The sequence below is a fragment of the Narcine bancroftii genome, chromosome 2, assembly GCF_036971445.1.
Source record: "Narcine bancroftii isolate sNarBan1 chromosome 2, sNarBan1.hap1, whole genome shotgun sequence".
In the NCBI taxonomy this organism is placed as follows: Eukaryota; Metazoa; Chordata; class Chondrichthyes; order Torpediniformes; family Narcinidae; genus Narcine; species Narcine bancroftii.
Genome location: NC_091470.1, coordinates 242,022,049 through 242,042,384, shown reverse-complemented (window position 1 = coordinate 242,042,384; position 20,336 = coordinate 242,022,049). Strand labels below are relative to the sequence as shown.

The 20,336-nt window shown below is 38.5% G+C and overlaps 1 protein-coding gene across 13 annotated transcripts in view; it reads right to left on the bottom strand.

The window, feature by feature from the left end:
* Positions 1-20,336, bottom strand: part of reck (reversion-inducing-cysteine-rich protein with kazal motifs) — a 198,153-nt gene that overhangs the window by 42,040 nt on the left and 135,777 nt on the right. For all 13 annotated transcript variants that reach the window (XM_069920608.1, XM_069920610.1, XM_069920611.1 and 10 more), the window contains 3 exons: positions 10,630-10,897; positions 8,478-8,657; positions 2,315-2,524 (listed from right to left, as the gene is read on the bottom strand). In XM_069920608.1, the coding sequence (XP_069776709.1) occupies positions 2,315-2,524; positions 8,478-8,657; positions 10,630-10,897 (658 nt within the window). The remainder of the gene's footprint in view (positions 1-2,314; positions 2,525-8,477; positions 8,658-10,629; positions 10,898-20,336) is intronic.

Genomic DNA, 20,336 nt, shown 5'->3' with positions numbered 1-20,336 from the left:
AAATGGAAAAGGAGGAAAGGTAATGATGGAAAAACGGAAAGAGAAGATAAACAAAATATAAAAGGGCTACGCTGAACTATATGTCTTTAAATATTAATGGAATACATAACCAAATTAAAAGGAAGAAACTACTAAATTTAAATGAATAAATGTATTCCATTAGAAAAAATAACAGATAGGTTAAGAAATAATATTGAAATATTCGAGCAAGTATAGGAGCCTTACATTAAATACAATAGCGAAAACCTACCGGGGACAAACAGTACCTAAGTTGATGGAAGGAGAAGGAAAGAAAAGAATGGACTCAGTAGAATTTCTGGTGTAATTTTGTTGAATGACAATATTGTCTGACTGGCTTAATGCAACCTAGATTGTATACCTAAAATGGATGAGGGGGGGGTGGGGGGGTGGTTTGGGAGGAAAGGGGGAGGGGAGAAAAAGTCACTGTATATGTGTGAAAAAGAAATAGTGTATATCATGGCTAATGTGATTTATGGTGTGAAAAATAGAAAATTTAAAAAAAAAAGCTTAGTTGAGCATTCATCTGTCTGACCATTGTGGAATCTGTAAGAACTGTCAGTAATCAATATTGAAATTCTGATCAAAAAAATCTTGATCATGCAAACTATAGTTTGTTATAATTGCTTCACACAAAATCTAATTAATATGTAACATTACTTGCTATTAAAAAGTTGAAGCTTTCCTGACACCTTTTCATAACCTAGACTGTGACTTGAAGTGGAAAGCTGGATTGAGGAATCTCGTATATTGTCACGATGGTAAAACTTTGTAAATCAGCATTGTTAATTGGGACTTTGGTGCTGGACTAGCAGATATTGTGGACTACTATTTGCTCTTCATTCATACTCCACAACATTTTTTTTTAAATTTCACAAGATTGTGATCCTGGCAAGTTTAAAAGGGTAATGGAAAACAGGCCCTAGTGAATGGTCACTGAGTGTGGGGTCTGAGGCCCCAGTGAGTGCTTGGGGTGTGTAGGAACTAGGGCCCCAGAAAGTGTATGAGAATCATAAATTGCCAGATGCCAAATCACTGGGATTGCCAAATGGTCAGATGAGGGATAATCAGTTTTACTGTGTATACTTTGTGAAACTGCCATTTTTCTTGAAAATTATGCAAGGGATCTTAAAGTGCATGCCTGGAAGGGAATATGGCATGTAACAATATGGTAACAGCAGTTTAATGGTATTTGCCTTGAGTGCAAGAGCACCTTCACCTCAATTTGCCATTGGGGAAACCACACACAGATTGGGTGATTGCATTGCAGAATACTGCATTCAGTCCATAAGGACAGCCCTGAACTTCCCGTTGCCCATCATGTTAAGTCTCCATCCCACTCTAACCAATCGGAAGGCTTCTGTATTGAAGTGCAACTCAAGTGTGAGGAACAGCACCTCATCTTATATGTAGGCACATTGCAGCCTCCTGGATCAATACAGATACACACGGCTACCATCAGGAAGGAGGTACAGAAGCCTGAACTTGAACACCCAGCAGCACAAAAAGCAGCTTTTCCCCCTCTGCTATCAGATTTCTGAATGGACAATGACCCACAGACACATTCTCTTTGGATTAATTTATTTTTTCCATAATCTATAGCAATATTTGCACCTTGTAATGGTGCTGTAAAACAAAGAATTTCATGACCTATTCATGACAATAAATTTGATTCTGAACTCTACAACTTCAATTTCCTGGAGTTGTGAACAGGACATAATGAAGCATCAAAAAGGGTATGCAAGTGGGTAAAGATCAAGTAAATGGAGTATGCTGCGGGAAAATATAAAAATTGACCATCTTAGTTGGAAAAACTCGTCATTTCAACGGTGAGAGATGCAGAGGGATCTGGATAATCTAGTGTATGATTTGCAAAAGGCTACTATGCCAGTAGAGCCAGTAATTAGGAAAGAGGACTGGAATTACTAGAAGAATTTAATCATAAATTATTTATGGCGAGGGTTCACTTTATATAGCACATTGGGAAGGCCACATCTGGAGTATTGTCACAAGCAGCCTTGTCAGTTTTACCCCAATTGGTATGTGATTATATAACAGTAATGACGCTGTTCCTCAGGATGTGCAGATTAGTTGGGAAGATAAGCTATTTTGATGCAAGTGATTAAATTAATTTCTTTAAAGCAAATGTTGCATGCAACCATTTCAATGAAATAAAACATACAATAGACAAGGAGAGAATGGAAAACAAAAAGCGTAAGCCATTAAAAAGTAACCATACCTTATTTGAAGTAGCTAACCCTGTATAGTCTTCGGGCTCGAGTAAAACTGAACTTACTTGCAGATACTTCCTCCAGACTTGCTGTAGCATGGCTTGATTTGTAATGAACAGGCAATTGCTTTCCACATTTCTGGCTGACAGTTCTTAATATTTTGTACAGGTATATTCATAAATGGCATCTTGATGGTCCCTTTTTCCCAAAGTTTCATATCATTCTTGGCTCCCTGGTCTGACTGAGCATTGCAACTTCGAAACAATTCTGTGGGTCTGAACAACATAAAATTAACTTGCTGTTTGTGTAGAATGGTAAATTGCCAGTGATGGTGATATATATTTGATTGACTGGTTCCTTTGATATACTGCATTGAACTGAATTGTAGTGGCAATCTGAACTGACCTTTACTGATATTACAGTCATACAGCACGAAAATGGGTCTTTTAGCCTAGAGGTTCACACCAATCATCAGGCATCCATTTGCACTTTATTCTCCCCATATTACTATCATCTCTCCCTCCGCAAATTCTGCCACTCACAATTGGGATATTTATAGTGCCCCACTCGTCTTTGGAATACGAGAGGAAACTTGAGTGCCTGGAGGAAACTGGGACAGCACAAGTGTCCCTGCTAACGATACCTACCAGAGGAGTATCAAGCTGCAGTTCCTTACAGACTGTGTTAAGGAACAGGGGCTGGATGAACTCTGCATCATTCAGGAGGGAGATGGGGTGATAGAGAGAAGCTATAAACAGACAGTCACATCCAAGAGTCAGGTAGTGGGGGGAATGTTAGGAAAGGGAAGAGGAATAGGAAGCCAGAGCAGAGAACCCTGGTGGCCATTCCCCTCAGCAATAAGTATACTGTTTTGGATACTATTGTGAGGTGGGGGGCGGGGGGGTGGGCGGGGGAGGATCTAGCAGAGACAAGTTGCAGTGGTCAGCTCTCTGGCACAGAGTCTGGCTCTTTGGCTCAGAGGGGAAGGGCTTATAGTGATTGGTGATTCAATAGTTAGGCAAACAGATAGGAGGTTCTGTTCACAAAATCATGACTCCTGGATGCCTCTCAGGTGCCAGAGTCAGGGACATCTCAGATAGTCCACAGCATTCTTGAGGAGGAGGGTGAGCAGCCAGATGTCATGGTCCACACTGGTAACAAAAACATAGAAAATAAAAGGGATGAGGTCCTAAAGAGAGAATATAGGGAGTTAGGAAGGAAGGTAAAAAGCAGGAGCTCAAAGGTGGTCATCTCAGGATTGCTGCCTGTGCTACACCCCAGTAAAGGCAGGAATTGGAAGTTATGGCAGATGAATGCAGGGGGTAGGGGTTTAGATTTGTGGATCACTGGGACCTCAAATAAAAAGAAAAGAATGCACCTGAACCACATGGGGACAACATCCAGGCAGACAGGTAGGTTTGCTTGAGCTGTTGAGGGCGTTTGGCAGGGGCTTGGGAACCAGAATGAAAGGGCAGAGAGTAGAGCAGATGATGGAAAGATTGATCCAATATGCAGTGAATTTGTGCGGAGAGACAAGCAGTGGAGAGAGCATAAATGTAGTCGATTGGAGAGTTTGAAATGTGTTTATTTGTGCTGGTTTATTGAAACCTCATTACACTGTTCATCCTACGCAACAACAGAGCAGGAGAAAGTGACTGGCCAGAAGCCTCGACAAGATTTAGAACTTTGCCTGGCATCGAGTTCCTCCGAGACCAGTAGGAACAGGACAACCTCTTTCCCCAGACCTGATATCCCCTCTTCCCTATTGTTGTCATTAGCCAACCCCCCAGTCTTGCCTTCTGTTCGAGGCCATCTGCAGGAATCCCCTCTCACAGCCCCATTACTTCTCAAACCTCTAAATTGTCCATGCTTCGCCACATCTTTCATGTCTTTCGGCTGTCTATGATGCATGCCCAGCATTGTTTCAGAGTCCCTAATATAGTCCAGAGAGATTCAGTTGAACAGGAACTTTGATATTCTTTTTAATACCTGTACTGTAATTGTTTGCTTGGTTTGTCATGCAATCCTCTGCCCTGCTTGCTTTCTCCATCGCCTTTGAAAATTTTATAACCAAAAATGTTTGATTCTTATTACCGACTCAAGGGAAGCAAAATTTCTGTCAAGCCCATAACACCAGTAATTAGAGAGTGATTAGTGCTTCTTGTTCCCTGGTGTTATCCCCAAAGCTTCATACATGTATACATAGGCACTTAAAGACTTCATTGTTACTCTATAGATCCCTTTTGTTTTTCTCTTATTTGATCATTATATGTATCGAACCCCTTGCTCTTGTGATGGATTATGTTGTTTTATATTGTATATCGATAGGTTTTAAAGGAGATAAATTGTGGCAGGATTTTTAGTGTAGGACACATACAAACACTTCAAAACAGATCTGATTTAAATGCCAGAGCTCTGCTCAAGTCAAATAGTCCAGGCTCCGAGTGCCTTTGCAAAAACTTTGAAGAATATCTGTAAGGACTTCACAAGTAGGTGTTAATTGGACTTGCTGTGGAGTAATGGATTGTTTTGGAAAGCAACAGATGAAAGGATTGGGAAGATTAGGTCCAGTGCTGCAGTCTGAGTGCAGTTGGCTGTTCTAAGAGGGTCATATGGTTTTCTCATGAATGAGAGAGAGAGAGAGAATTCTACAGTTCAGCAGCTGGGACTGGAACAGGACAAGCTGGCAAGCTTGTGGAAAACTCCCATTTTGAAAACAAGTTGTGATTTCCGAGTTCAGCCTGCTCAAAGCACTTGTGGTCTATACAAGAGGAGATGGCTGGCTGTATAATGTTTCACTTGAAATAAGGGAAATAAAAAGGAACTCTGTGGTGACCTGAAAGAAAGAGGTTATCATCTGGAAAACCCTGATGGGGCAGGTTTCTTCGGCAAGACACTGAAGTGGCTGATCGGAAGGAATCAGTTGTGTGTATCCAAATGGGAACAAATCTATCTCTGAAAACTGATAAGAAACTTCCTGAGCGGTAACCATTCACCTTTCAAGCACCAAAACCTGGTGAAATTCATAAATGTTAAATTCTGTGCACAGTATAAGAATTACCTGATACTGGTGAACTTGGAGGAATGAGAAGTGATATTGAACTGTGAATCCAAGAACCTTTCTGAGCTTACATACACATTACACACTCGTGTGCTTAGAATTAGAAGAGGTTAATAGTAATGTAAAAGTTTGATCCTGTTTTCATGTTTAAAGATAATAAAAGCAACTTTTGTTTAAGTAACCATTGGTCTTGGTGAATTTCTGTTGCTGCTGGGTTTTGGGGTCCTCTGGTCCCATAACATTATATACTCAAATGCAATTGGCCAGAGGCTATTCATTGCAATAATCATCCACAGCCAAGATTTTAGTGGAATAATTTCCCTCCACAACGACCCACTTGGTCATAAATCTGCTCTGATGCCATGCAAACCACACTTTTCCTCAAGCACAAATTTTTCAGCTCTGCATTCACTAGCTCAAACTTATGCTCTAACCAGTACGACTAGTTTATTGTCATATACACAAGTACAATGTACAGATGCACTGAAATTCTTGCTTGTTGTAACTCACAAGACACATCACAAAAGTATTTGGAAAAACGAGGATGAACTTAGAGCATGCATCAGTATGTGGAATTACGATATTGTAGCCATTACAGATGCAAGGACAGGATTGGCTGATGCAGCTGCCAGGGTTTTGATGTTTCAAAAAAATAGGATGGGAGGTAAAGGTGGGGGATAGGAGTATCATTACTAATCAGGGATCTTATCACAGCTAAAGAAAGGGATTACACTGTGGAGAATTTTTGTCTACTGAGTCAGTGTGGGTAGAAGTCAGAAACAGGGACACTGAGGAGCAGATAAGTAGGCAGAAATAACAAGGTTGTTGTATTGGGAGACTTCAACTTCCCAAGTATTTACTAGCACCTTTAAGCAAGAAGGGCAGTATTGATCAGGAGTGTCCAAGGATTTCTGACACAGTATGTGGACTAGCTGACTGAGGAGAGGCTGTACTGAATATAACACTGGATAATGAAACTGCTCAGGTGACAGATCTCACAGTGGAGGAGCATTTTGGTGATAGTGATCACAACTCCTTGAACTTTAGCATAGGGGTAGACAAAATGGTGAAGTTTTTAATTGGGGAAGAGCTAATTACAATGGGATTAGGCAGGAACTGGGGAGACTAAAATGGAAAAAGATGTTCTTGGGTAAAAGCACAGAAGTAATGTGGAGAATGTTTAGGGACCATTTGTGCAGGGTTCTGGATAGGTTTGTCCCAGAGATGGAAAATGTGGTAGAATAAGAGAACTGTGGTTGACAAAAGGAGTGACAGGGATATGTTTTTTTTTTATTACACAGAGTAAAGTGTGCTTAGGAACATTTAGAAGCCAAGTTTATGGTCATTTGATTGTACAAGTACAACCTGATGAAGCAGTGCTCTCCAGTTCTCAGTGCAAAACATGCAAACACACAACCAGACATAACACACATACAGACATGCAGGTGTTATGAGCCCAGAGGCCCCCAAAACCCAGCAGCAATAGATAGGTCTAGCATTAGCAGAGCTCCAGTATTTTAAATAAGATCTGTTTTAAAGTGTTTGTATGTGACCTACACTAAAAAAAAACCTGCCCCAATTTATCTCCAAAAAACTTATCTATATACAATACAAACACAATATAATCCGTCACACAGGACACATAAAGCAAATATTGTTTCGTACAAGTGAGAGTCTCAGAAGGTTGGATGGTTAGTGTGAGCAATTCCTTAGGTTGTTCAGCATTCTCACTGCTCATGGGAAAACTCAGACAGGCACATAGATGTAATAAAAAATAGAGGGTTATGGATGTATGATGGGGAAGGTTTAGTTTCTTGAGTAGGTTTGTATAGATTGGCACAACATTGAAGGCCGAAGGACCTGTACCATACTGTTATGTTCTAAGCAACTCACAAAAAGAACATTAAAATCAAACTCCATAATAGGTAGTCAGGACAAAACACTTATGGCTAGAGCAGTGAGGCAGCAACTCTAGCATTGTGAAATTAAATACTCAAATTCAGCTGATTGCAAGCATGAAAAAACACCCACAGAGAATAGAATTCTTAGTGCAATCAAACCAACATTTGTACAACGTTAAGGAAATTCCATGCAGAGGAGGAAACATTCATATAAGAAACGGTCAAGGCAGTAATCTAAAATACCATGAAGCACATTTTCAAGTAAGATATTCACAAAGCAATTATTTCCTTTTTAAAATAATTTTTATCTCCTTGCATCATCAAAGTCTTCTGATGTCCTCTTTCATAAGATACCCTCCCACATGCAGAGAGTTAACAATTGTTGGTTATTTGAATAAAGTCAATCTATTTATCACACCTTAACAGTATATGAATCTACAGTTGTCAGATACCAATCAATGTGGAAACCAATCTTTTTCTCTCCAATTTATAGGACAGCTTGAACTTTTGATTTAGATTTTATGGAAAACAAATTTATATTTACAAATTTTATTAGAGTCAGATTAAAGTTCATACAATTAGTTTGAAGACGGGTCCTATTGTCAACTCTTGCATTAAGCATCCCTTGGAACAGCATGGAGACCAAAAGTTGATAGGCTGGGGGAGAGGGTGAGACAAGAACCTCGGGTAGCTCTGGCTCGCACTTACAAACAAAATGCAGTTACATGGCAAACATCAGAAATCAAGAGCGTTTCACTTTGCACTTTTCTGATATTGTTGAAGAATTTAAATGTCAGTACAGCTACTGCCTCATACTCCAGCAACCTGTGTTCAATCTTTCCTCCAATGCTGTGTAGAATTTCCACTATTTCCCATTACCATTGATGGCCACATCCCTGAACAAATGCATTTTTAGTGACTCGATTGATGGTCCTGGTTCACTCTTATCTACCTTGAACCTCCCAAGGTTACCCTGTGAAGTGGGGCATAAAGACTGACATTGGTTGCAAGGGATTAACTTGACAAACCAAATTAGCAGAGCAAACACGTCATCTCCGGACAAGCAATCATTGGGATTTGAAAAAATTTTTTTTGAAAGATATTGTGAAACAAAATTCTCCCCTCTTGCTGACATTCCAGAAACCCTATCAATGAAAGAAACTAATCCACTGACATTCTGAAAGCCCACTTATATCATCAACATTCACAGAAGTGTAAACAAGGTTAATGATGAATGGTTTTAACATAATTAAGGAGGGGCATTACCTGTTGTTAAAATTAGTGCAGTATTTGAGATTTTGGCATCCCAGTTGACATGGCTCCCGTACGTCAGCCAGGCACGTAAACATGGCAGCTTCCAGACGGTTATATTCACAAACTCTATCAAATTCCTGCCAGTGAGTTGTGCTTCCCCATCTGGTGCTGTACAACTTAATGCACAGATCCCTGTCAATAACAAAAACACGTCAAAGAGGAAATTGTCTCAAGGTTAGAAAGTAAATCTGGAATAACAATTCCTTACACAAGATGTTTGTAAAAAATTGATTTAAGAACTTCAAAAGAAGCCTCATTTGTGTAAATTATCTTAATTATAGGAGATTAAAAGTGAATAGTAAGATCAGTTCTTCCAACTTTCTGAAGCTTATTTGAACAACTCCAGGGACTTAACAACTTACCTATTTGTTTTGTCTCTAAATTAGCTTCTTTTTTAAAAAATTCCTTACCTCTTCAAAGAAGTTGCTTGAATGAATGGGGACAAGAGCAGGTGCACCATTAAAGCAACAAATTGGATGGGCCACTTATCTTTTCACTTAATCCACAAATCCCTCCTGTTTGGTCAGTCCTTCAGGCTTGGTTTCAATTTGGTATAGTAGGCTTTGGGGAAATGGAGCATTTGTAGATTGTTCAATTTCCACATTAAATAACGTGATATATTTTTATTGGCTTTGTCTGCAATGAATGGCACCATCCAACATTCCCCCAAAAGGAAATATAACTGCAGAGATTTCTCCTTGAGGGACTGCAGTTCCACAATTATGGGTTCTCATACATTAACTAAACAAACCTGACTGCATATTTGTGATTTCCCAGATTGGGCCCCTCAACTTGTGACAGGAGTACCAGATCACAGGAATATTCTTTAAAAAGTGAATCAGCTCTACCTAGAATTTACTTCCATATTCCCAGTTCAGTTCTTCCATGAATCTTTAATTGTTCATCTCAATTCTTCCTACAAATCCTTAATTCAAAAATTACTGGCAGCACAAAACCATCATCAATTCTCTTGCCATTTGCCACAAGATATTCAATCTATTGAAGCTGCTGTAAAAGGGCATAGAATCTACTCTGAAGGGGGACTTCAACATCCATCTCAAGTGCAAGTTGTTAGTACAATCTCCAATTGAGCTGGCCAAGTCCTGAGGCTGAGATTGAGTGAACCAATGTGAAGAATAAATTTGGCATAGTCTTCACTTATCTTCCTACAGCTGATTGATACAAGTGATATAACTGCACTGTATCCAACTAGCATTAAGGCAAGCACCATAAATAGATTTTGAATAGTTTCAGAATGAACATATCCAAGATAATGCACCACAACCAGATGACTTTCCAAATCATTGGGGTGGGATTACTGTTCATGGAAGAGTCATCTATTAATGTTCATATGAATCCTGAGTGTGACAATATAGTGAGAATGCATTTACCTTCCCTACCGTAAGGCTCTAATTTTGAGTCTAGGGCTGGAATGTTCACTATGAAAGTGATTTTTTTTCCAAACACCTGAGGAATTTAACCACTGAAACAGTTCTGGAAATATACATTTGAAACAAGCCCTTATTTTCAAAATGATACGTGGGCACAAATTTACATGTGCCTCAGTGAAAATTCAGGATGAATGCATGAAGTATCAACTTATTTTAACAACACATTTCCTAATAAAATCCCAAAACATTAATTGGAAGGAACTGCACTGCATCCTTTAAGAGACAAATTGGCTCCACAAGAGCCACTCTCTTGATCTGAGACATTCTTTAAACATCATGAAAGCCAAAACAAAGTATACACAAAACAATTGGAAAAGTAACTGCTTCTTGAGCATGTTGAATTTCCAGCTGATTGGCAGGGAGTAAAATTCTCCAAAAAGCAAAATGCTTGGGATAGTGAAACTGACCTAAATAACAGCAAGACAAGCAGCAATTCTAGAAAGAAAAACAAAATTAGTATTTCTGAATGCTATCATGTCAACCCGATTTCATTGGTCTTCTGACAACATGTAGAATCCCATCAAATCAGACTTGCCCCACCAAACCCAAATGAATAAGAGGAGCTCAGGCTCTATTATACATTATACATATTATACATTTTATGGGCTGCAATTGCTTAAAATATGAAATGCAAATAGAAAATATTTACCAACCTGCAGATGGAAGTATTTGCTTTAGAACAACAGTGCAATTTTGCTCCATCAACAGCTGTAGCTGGCAATCCATTTGTGCTGTTGTCTGGATTACTTGATCCAGAACTTTCTAGAAAGCACTGCCATAATGGATCCTGAGGCAGAGGCATTTTCTTACAGCCTTCAATAAGTCCATCAACAATTTCTTGATCAGTGGACTTTGTCATCAACACTCTTCGACATGTGGCCTGACAAGCAAGGTCTTCTGCTCTGTCACAGCAATATAAACCTAAAAAATTGGACATCAACTAAGGTTTACTCCACTCTTTAACAGGATTGCCATTCAGGGTAGATTTTTAAGTCAACAAATAGAACATTGCATTTGTAACAGGAAAGTGCCAGCCGAATGCAACTCAAGAGCTCAAAATACAAGAACCACTTTCACTTCTAAACAGTGAAATCCCAATAATAGTGCCATGAAAGTTGGAAGATGTAACAGAGAAAAAGAAAAAACTGATACAGTAGCATGCAAAAAGAGCAATATTACAACATGCAAGATGATCAGAGAGAGAGAGAGAGAGAGAGAGAGAGAGAGAGAGAGAGAGAGAGAGAGAGAGAGAGAGAACTAAAATCAGAATGTTAGTACACCAGTGAAACAAAAGGGGGCTACAGAGGGAGGAGCTGGCCAAAGTTTCTGAGATTAATTTGGAAGGCAAAGGACAAATTCATCCCAAGGATGAAGTATTCAAAAGGGAGGATGAGGCAACTGTGTCTGACAAGGGAGATCAAAGACAGCATAAAAGCAATACAGAGAGGGCTTACAATACAACAAAAATTAGAAGGAAGCAAGAGGATTGGGAAAATTTTATGTCAACAGAAGGCAATTTTAAAAAAGCAATAAGGAGAGAAAAAATAAATACAAAGTGAAGTAAGCTAGCCAGCAATGTAAAAGAGGATGTGAAAAGATTATTCAGGTACATAAACGGCAAAAGAAAGCTGAGGGTGTACATTGGACCACTGAAAAACACTGAGAAGATAGTAATGGAGAGCAAAAAAATGGCAGATGAACTTAAGTATTTCACATCTGTCTTCACTACAGAAGACACCAGCAGTGTGCCAGAAGCTCAAGAGTGTCAAGGGGCAGAAGTGTATGGAGATGGTACTGCCAAGGAGAAGGCGGAGGGAAGGTTGAAAGGTCTGAATGTAGATAAATCACCTGGACCAGGTAAACCTCGTACACCTAACAGTTTTGAAAAAATAGCTGAAGAAATTGTGGGGGCATTGGTAGTGATATTTCGAAAAAAACGCTAGATTCTGGAATGCTTCTGGAGGATTGGAAAATTGCAAATCTCACACCACTCTAAGAAAAAAAGGCAAAAGACAGGAAATTATAGGCCCGTTAGCCTGACTATGGTGATTGTTAGAATCTATTATTTAGAATGAGGTTTTTAACTTGGAGACATTCAGTAAAATTGGTTAAAGTCAGTATGGTTTCTGGAAGGGGATATTCTGCCTAGGAAAGAACAGAAAGGACAAATAAAGAAGTAAGTGGATGTAGTTTGCCTAGATTTTTCAAAAGGCCTTTGACAAGGTGCTGCACAAGGGATTGCTGAGCAAGATGAGAGCCAATGGCACTACAGGAAAGATACTAGGATGGATAGAAGATTGGCTAACCAGCAGAAGACAGAGAGTGAGGATAAAAGGCACCTTTTCTGATTGGCTGCTGGGGATAAGTGGTGTTCCACAGGGCTTTGTGTTGGGTCACCTTCTTCTCGCACTACATGTCTGATTTGGTTGATGGATTAGATAGGTTTGTGGCCAAGTTTACAGATGACAAAGATTAGACGAGGGGCAGAGTGTTGAGGAAGCCACAAGTCTATAGAAGGACTTGGACAGGTTAGAACAGCCATTCTCAATGAGGGCCGTATGGTGCTCGCCCACCCCTCCCTCCACCCCCCCCAACTTCCTGGGCCACAGCACATTTAAGCCTAGCCAGGGTCTAAAGTCATGAAATATCTATTTTTTTTTTAAAGTTGGTAGGAAGTAGTACAGAAGAAACCAAGTAAACTACACAGCTTCACTTGGGAATGGGGCCCATGTATTTTGAGCAGAGTACTATGAGGAGAAAAAGGTCAAGAATGATTGGATAGTGTTATGGAGTCCAGAGGACCCCAAAAATCAGTAGCAATAGATATGCACTACAACACACGATTACTTCAATAAAAGGAGTTTTTAAATTATAATTGAACAAGAAAACAATTAAACTTCAACTTATTACTTAACCTACCTAACCTACTTAATCCCCCTCTAATGCAAAGCGCAGGTGTGTGTAATGTATATTTAAGATTAGAAAAGTTCTTTGGATCACAGTCCAATCTCACTGGTTGCAGGTAATTCTTATAGTGTGCACAGAAGTTAGCATTAACAAAGTTCATCAGTCTTTGTTACCACTCAGGAGGGTTCTTGCTGGTTTTCAGAGATTCCTTTTCCAGGACATCCACAACTGATTCCTTCTCAATCAGTCTTGCTGACAAAACTTTCCCCCTTCAGCGTTCTCCAGATGATCCTCTTTCTTTCAGGTCATCTTTCAGACAGTCTTTCAAAGGTTTGCCAGCTTTATCCTTCTGGAACTAATTTCTGTGACTCCTCTCTCAGAGAGCAAAATTGTCCTGCCTCTGACTGCAAAAATCACATGCTCTCCCAGGCAAGCTGTATGTTGATACTTTGTTACCTCTTGCAAAAAGCATTCTGCAAAAGTCCTGCAAATATTCTGTGTTTTCAAATGTGTTTGTGTACAAGCTACTCTAGCAATTCATCCCAAGTAACCTCTAAATACTCTGTCACAATAGAAGATTGGACAATACAATGCCAGATAGAGTACAGTGTAGAGAAGTGTATAATCATGCACTTTGGTGGAAAGTATATAGCCATAGATTATTTTCTAAATGGGAAACATTCAGAAATTGAAGGCTCAGAGGGACTTGGGTATCCTTGTGCAAAACTCCCAAAAGGTAAAATTGCATGCAGAGTCAGTGGTAAGGAGGGTGAATGGAATGCTTGCATTCTTTTTGAGAGGGATAGAGTATAAAAGGAAGGATGTGATGTTGAGGCTTCATAAGGCATTGGACAGATCACACTTGGAATATTGTGAGCAGTTTTGAGTTCCATAACTAAGGAAGGATGTGTTGGCATTGGAGAGGGTCCAGAGGAGGTTTACAAGGATGATTCCCAGACTGAAAGGGTTTTCACATGAAGCGCATTTGAAGGCTCTGGAATTGTTCTCAATGGAGTATAGCAGGATGAGGGAGGAATCTCACTGAAAGCTATCAAATACTGAAAGGCCTGGATCAAGTGGATGTGGAGAGCATGTTTCCTATGGTGGGGGAGTCTGGTTCCAGAGGGCACAGCCTGAGAATATTGTGGAGGCCAAGTCAATGGGGATAATTAAGGGAGAATTGATCTGTTCTTGATCAGGAAAGGAATTACAGGTTATGGGAAGAAGGCATGAGAATGAAGTTGAAGTGGGGCAGACTTGATAAGCCACATGGCCTAATTCTCTCCTATGTCTTATGGTACAGTTTTGGTTACCTAAACTATAGGAAAGATAGGAGTGGATGAGATTTTGATTTCGACAAACAAGGGAAGATTAGATAGGTACATGGACAGGAGGAGTATGGTCCGGGTCGATGGGACTAGGCAGAATAGTTTGGCATCGACCGAATACATCAAAGGGCCTGTTTTTGTGCTGTAGTGTTCTATGGTTCTAATTCACAGGTTTTTAGCACAGCTAAACTTGGAGTTTTAACTCATATCAAAACCCTGATCTCTACAGAAAAAATTCAGGTTGTAATTCCAAAATAAAATGTCTTGGAAGATTCTCCTCAGCATGATCATTTAGGTCTGTACAGGAGGCTGAACATTTTAATTTGAGGTATGGAGGTATCCTTGTAAATTATATCCAAGATTCTTTCTACCACCTTATAAAGGTCATTCAGCAATGCAATTAAAGTTTAAATATATCATATGCCATGATTTTTTAAAAATTGTAGTTTAATTTAAACAGCAGTCAATATCGACTCTCTTAAAATGTTAACAGATTAATTCTGATCAATTTAAGCTCCTTCATAATGAACCTCAAATTCAATGTCTGGACATTCAAATTGACAATAAAAATGAAAACCACTTCACAACTCCTGTATTGTTGATAACTTCAAAGGCGTTTCTCCAAGAGAACACATATAGTCCTATTTCTTTGCAGACGTTAACAGATAGTGACCAATCTTTGAGTAGTGCAACATCCAATTCATGAAGTTTTCAAGGAATTATGACCATAAATTAACTGCACAGTAAGTTAACTTAAGAAGGAACAATTCAAGTGGGCAATGAAAATAGATGCATGGTCCAGCAGTGCTTGGAACAAAAAAATACAACAGAATTACTTGGTCCAAAAGCATTAAGAATTCCTTGAAACAATCGAATGCCTCTCGATACAAGTAACTTCGCAACACCCATGCAAAAATTTACCTTTGACAACAAATTGCATGACTAACATGCAGATTTAAATTTGAGTCTTTCAGCCCATGAGCTCATGCCACCCAATTACACCCAGTTGATAAACAATCTGCGATAATGTTTTGAATGGTGGGAGGAAACTGGAGATCCCAGGGAAAACCCACACAGACACAGGTAAAACGTACAAACTCCTCACAGACAGGGATTCCAACCCCAGTCCAGATTGCTGGTGCTATTACAGCATTGCGCTTACCACTACACCAACTGTGCTACCCTCAAATGAAGACAGTCAACTGAAAAGACTAAACTTGACCAATTATTTCTACTGAGGATTGCCTCGGTTTTTGACAGGGTTGTTAACTATAAAAGTCATTAGAAATTCATATTTATATGCAAATCTTCAGGAAGTGATCTTGGAATTCTATCGCTGTTATATTAGTAAATAAAGATACATAGGTGCAAGGAGGATGCCAAAACTTCCAGAGAAATGTGAAAGTGATAACATTTGCCAAGAAGATTAAAGAACTTTTTGGCTCTTACTCCTCTGATTAGACATTCACCTGAAAAAGCAATGTGGTTCTGAATCTTTGATTTTCTGATTTTAGGACATAATACTACCTTGGCCTCAGGGGAAGTCAATTAAGTGTTTTTTTTTTTCAAAACACGCTACCATTTTCCCCAGGTAGTTAATAGTGCTGAAAACGTCGTCAATAATTCCAGAGGTTCCACCTCTGAGAAAATGTGAAACCAGATAGGAAGCACACAAAATGTCCATTTAATACAACATTTAGACTGGTTATTTATGATGGTAACAGTAGGAAAAGAATAAAACCACTTTGCAGTTTCTGCAAGATAATTATCTGACTGTACATGTATAACCAGACAAAATAGTGTGACAGATTATGTGGTGTTTGTATTGCATATAGATATGTTTTTGAGAGATAAATTGGGGCAGTTTTTTTTAAGCATAGGTCACATACAAACACTTTAAAACAGATCTCATTTAAAATATTGGCACTCTGCTCATGCTAGACAGGCCAGTGCCAAGAGCCTTTGCAAAAGCTTTGGAGGGTGCCCAAGAGACTTCACTAATGGATTGTTGTTTACCAAAAGGCAACAGATGAAAGAACTTGTCAGAGCCGCACACTGTCTGGAACTTGCTGTTCTAGGAGGGTCATGTGATAATGCAGGCAGAGAGATTAAAACAGGCTTTCTATCAGAGAGAGAAGGAGAGAGAGAGAGAGTGAGGGGGAGAGGGGGAGAGAGAGAGAGAGAGAGTGAGGGGGAGAGGGGGAGAGAGAGAGAGAGAGAGAGAGAGAGAGAGAAAATTCAGTTCTACAGTCAGCAGCAGCTGGGACTGGAACAGGACAAGCTAGCAAGCTTGTGGAAAACCCCATTTGGAAGATGGGATGTGACTTAGTTCAGTCTGGTCAAAGCCCTTGTAGTTCATGCAAGAGGAGAGTACTGGCTGCCTAATGTTTCACATGAAATAAGGGAAACAAAAAGGAACTCTGTGGTGACCAGAAAGAAAGAGGTTATCATCTGGAAAACCCTGATGGGGCAAGTTTCTTCAGCAAGACACTGAAGTGGCTGGTTACAAGGAATCAGTTGTGGGTGTCCAGTGAACAACAAATCTCTCTCTGAAAACCGATAAGAACTTTCCTGAGCGGTAACTATTTACCTTTCAAGCAGCAAAGCCTGGTGAACTTCATAAATGTTAAATTCTGTGCACAGTATAAGAATTGCCTACAACCAGTGAACTTGGAGGAATGAGAAGTGAGATTGGACTGTGAACCAAAGAACTTTTCTGAACTTACACACACATTACATTCACGTGCACTTAGAATTAGAAGGGGGTTAAGTTAGGTTAGTTAAGTTAATAGTGATAAGTTAAATTGTGATTCTGTTTTCATGTTTAAAGATAATTAAAAGCAACTTTTGTTTAAGTAACCACTTGTCTTGGTGAATATCTATTGCTGCTGGGTTTTGGGGTCCTCTGGGCTTGTAACAATAGCATTTCTTGGGACTTTAGTGTACACACATAGACGCACAATACAACACATGATAATCACAAAGTTATCACTTAAAATGCATTTATAAATATTTTGGGATATTTACTTGGGTACAGGATATTGTTCATCAATCTGTGGGCCAAAGGGCCTGTAGATTTCTTGGAAAAATCTCACAGCCTATGGGAAGACCCTATTTTCCAGACTGGTAGTCCAGATTTTGATGATCCATGACATTAATGGTCATGGATCAAAGAATCTGTGTTCTGGATGGCAAGGGTCGTCTATAATTCTTTGAGCCCTATTTAAGCAACAGTTGTGGTAAATGTTGTCTGATACTTTGCAATTACCATACCTCACAATGAAGCCATGGGAAAACCATTGACTACCAGTATGAAGAGGATTATTTATTTTACATGGAAGAGCATGTACAGATAAAGCAGAATTTTTTAAAATATATTTTATTGATTTTCAGTAATAATAAGTTTATTCAATACAATTATGGAATGTGCTACAGAAAAAGATACAGAAAAGCACTGCGAGAATAATCATACATATGAATTCCCAAACCATAACCATAATAATAAAAAATGAACATGATAAATTTCAATTTTTCAAATGCCTGACCCTAAATAAGGTTGAAAGTTAATGTCGATGAAACAAAGTAGCTCACTCTGAAGTGGGACAACACAGTGCCAAAATTCCGCATTAACGCTGAACCTCGAAATTATGGTACTTGTCCATGAACAGGCCCCATAACATTTGGAATCTAATGTTTGAATCGTTAATTGCGTATCTCATTTTTTTCCACAAATTTAAGCAGGACATTGTGTCCCTTAGCCATTGTGCATGATTAGGTGGGGTATTGTCTTTCCTCTTAATCAAAATAGCCCATCTGACCAGCAACGATGTAAAAGATAACATGCAACATTTAATAGGAGTTAGGAAAACATCGTGTTAGTTCCAAACAGAGCAACTAAGGGATTTGGTTCTAATTTTAAATTGTGAATCACCAATAATGTTTAAAGAAAACTTTTCTCCAATATTTTTCCAAACTTGGGCACGTCCAGAACATATGAATTAGAGAAGATCATCTATTTTACATTTATCACAACGAGAATTTATATCTGAGAAAAAACATGTGGGCCTTATGGACCACTTAGAATTGCAGCAGACAGTGGCGAGAACACAGAGATGTAGTGTTAATCAGTTGGAAAATAGAGTGTCAAACTTCATTGGCCAGCGAAAAGTTTAAATCCTGTTCCCAGGCATTTCTTAATTTGGACTAAAGGGGCATGCCTTAAACTTGTCATAAACACCAGATATTAACCCTTTACCAGAAGGTTGTATTCTAAAAATGCAGCAAGTACATTCACCTCAGGAGCTCTAGGAAAATCAGGGATCTGAGATTGAATAAAATGCCAGATTTGTAAATATCTGAAAATATAGGTGTTTTGGTAAATTGAATTTTCCAACCAATTGTTCAAAAGAAGCAAAACTGTTAGCAATAAAAAGGTCTTTAAAACATTTTATACCCGAATTATACCAATCATTAAAAGCAGAATCCTGCAAAGGCGGCTGAAAAAAGGTGATTGGACACAATGGGACTTGCAATAGAAAAGCCCTGAAATCCAAAATAATTTCTAAACTCCACCCATATTCTCAAATTGTATTTAACAATCAAATTGTCAGTTAGTTTATATGAAACAACAAAAAAAATGAGTACTCAAAAGTGCCGAGATAGAAACTTTTTAGGTAGAATTTAATTCCATTTCTATCCAAGCAGTACGGTCAACTTGATTATGAAATTACAACAAGAACACAAGGTTATGTATAATGACCACCCAATAATAAAATTTGAAGTTAGGAAGTGCCAAACCACCATCACTATGACACTTTTGAAGATTAGCTTTATTTAAACGGGGGTGCTTTCCTTGCCATATGTAAGACAATGTAAGTAAATCGAGTGAGTCAAAGAACAATTTAGGAATAAAAATTGTATAGACTGAAAGAGGTTAAAAAAAAAATTTGGTCGAATGTTCATTTTAATGGAATTAATACAACCAAACAAAGCAATTGATAAAGGAGACCATTTTGTTAAAGACAGTTTCATGAACTTAAGTAGAGAAATTTTCCCTAAAGAGATGCTTATCATTCTTATCATAATGCCAAGATAAATACATTGATATTTCACAATCTTAAAAGGAAAATTAGAATACATTAGTACAGGAGAATTTAAAGGGAAAAGTTCAAACTTAACTTGTATCCTGAAAATTGACTAATTTGAGAAAGTAAGAATAGCATAAAGGTAAAGAAATATCAGGGTTTGATATGAAAAGCAAAAGGTCATCTACATAAAGGGAAACTTTATGTCCAGTTCCCTTCCTATTGATCCCCGAAATATCTCTGCACTTGCAAAATGCAATTGGAGCATGGTTAGATATCACTATATTCTGATATTCTCATGATCAGGACAATGAAATCAACTGATTAACTATTAAAAAAATAATCAATCTGCAAGTAATTATAATGAACAGGGGGGAAAAAAAAAGTCTCTCCTATTGGGGTTTAAAAAAAAACACCATACATCTGAGATACCAAAGTTTGATTTAAAAAAAGAATGGATTACAGAAGCAGATTTGCTCAAAGTACCGAGATTAGAGGATAAACTGTCCAAAGTAGGGTCTAACCAACAATTAATGACTACCCCCAGCACCAATAAGTAGACTCAAATCTAGTAGAGATATAAAAAAAAACACAAAAAATACCAAATTTTTAATGTTTGGGACGTATACATTCGTGAAAACTACCATTTTATTATATAATTTGCCTGTAATGATAATGTATTGTCCATTTTTATCTGATATAACATTATGATGCACTGAAGGAGCATTGAAGGAGGAATGAAAAAGTTGCCCTCTCCATTGTGACACAAGACAAGAATTATCACAGCTACAAATATGGGTTTCTTGTAAGAAAACCATCTCTGATCTCAATTGCTTAATATGTGCAAAGACTTTCCTTCACTTAATTTGTTTAAACATTTCACATTGCAAGTAAGAATTTTGATAAGATTATTCATGGTTTTTAATTAATGTTATGAACAAAACCAGGTACAAATTATCACCAAACTCCAGGTAGTCACCTTGAAGCCATGCAGTTACAAAGCATACACTGAACATAAAGCCAAAACAACCTTGTAAACCT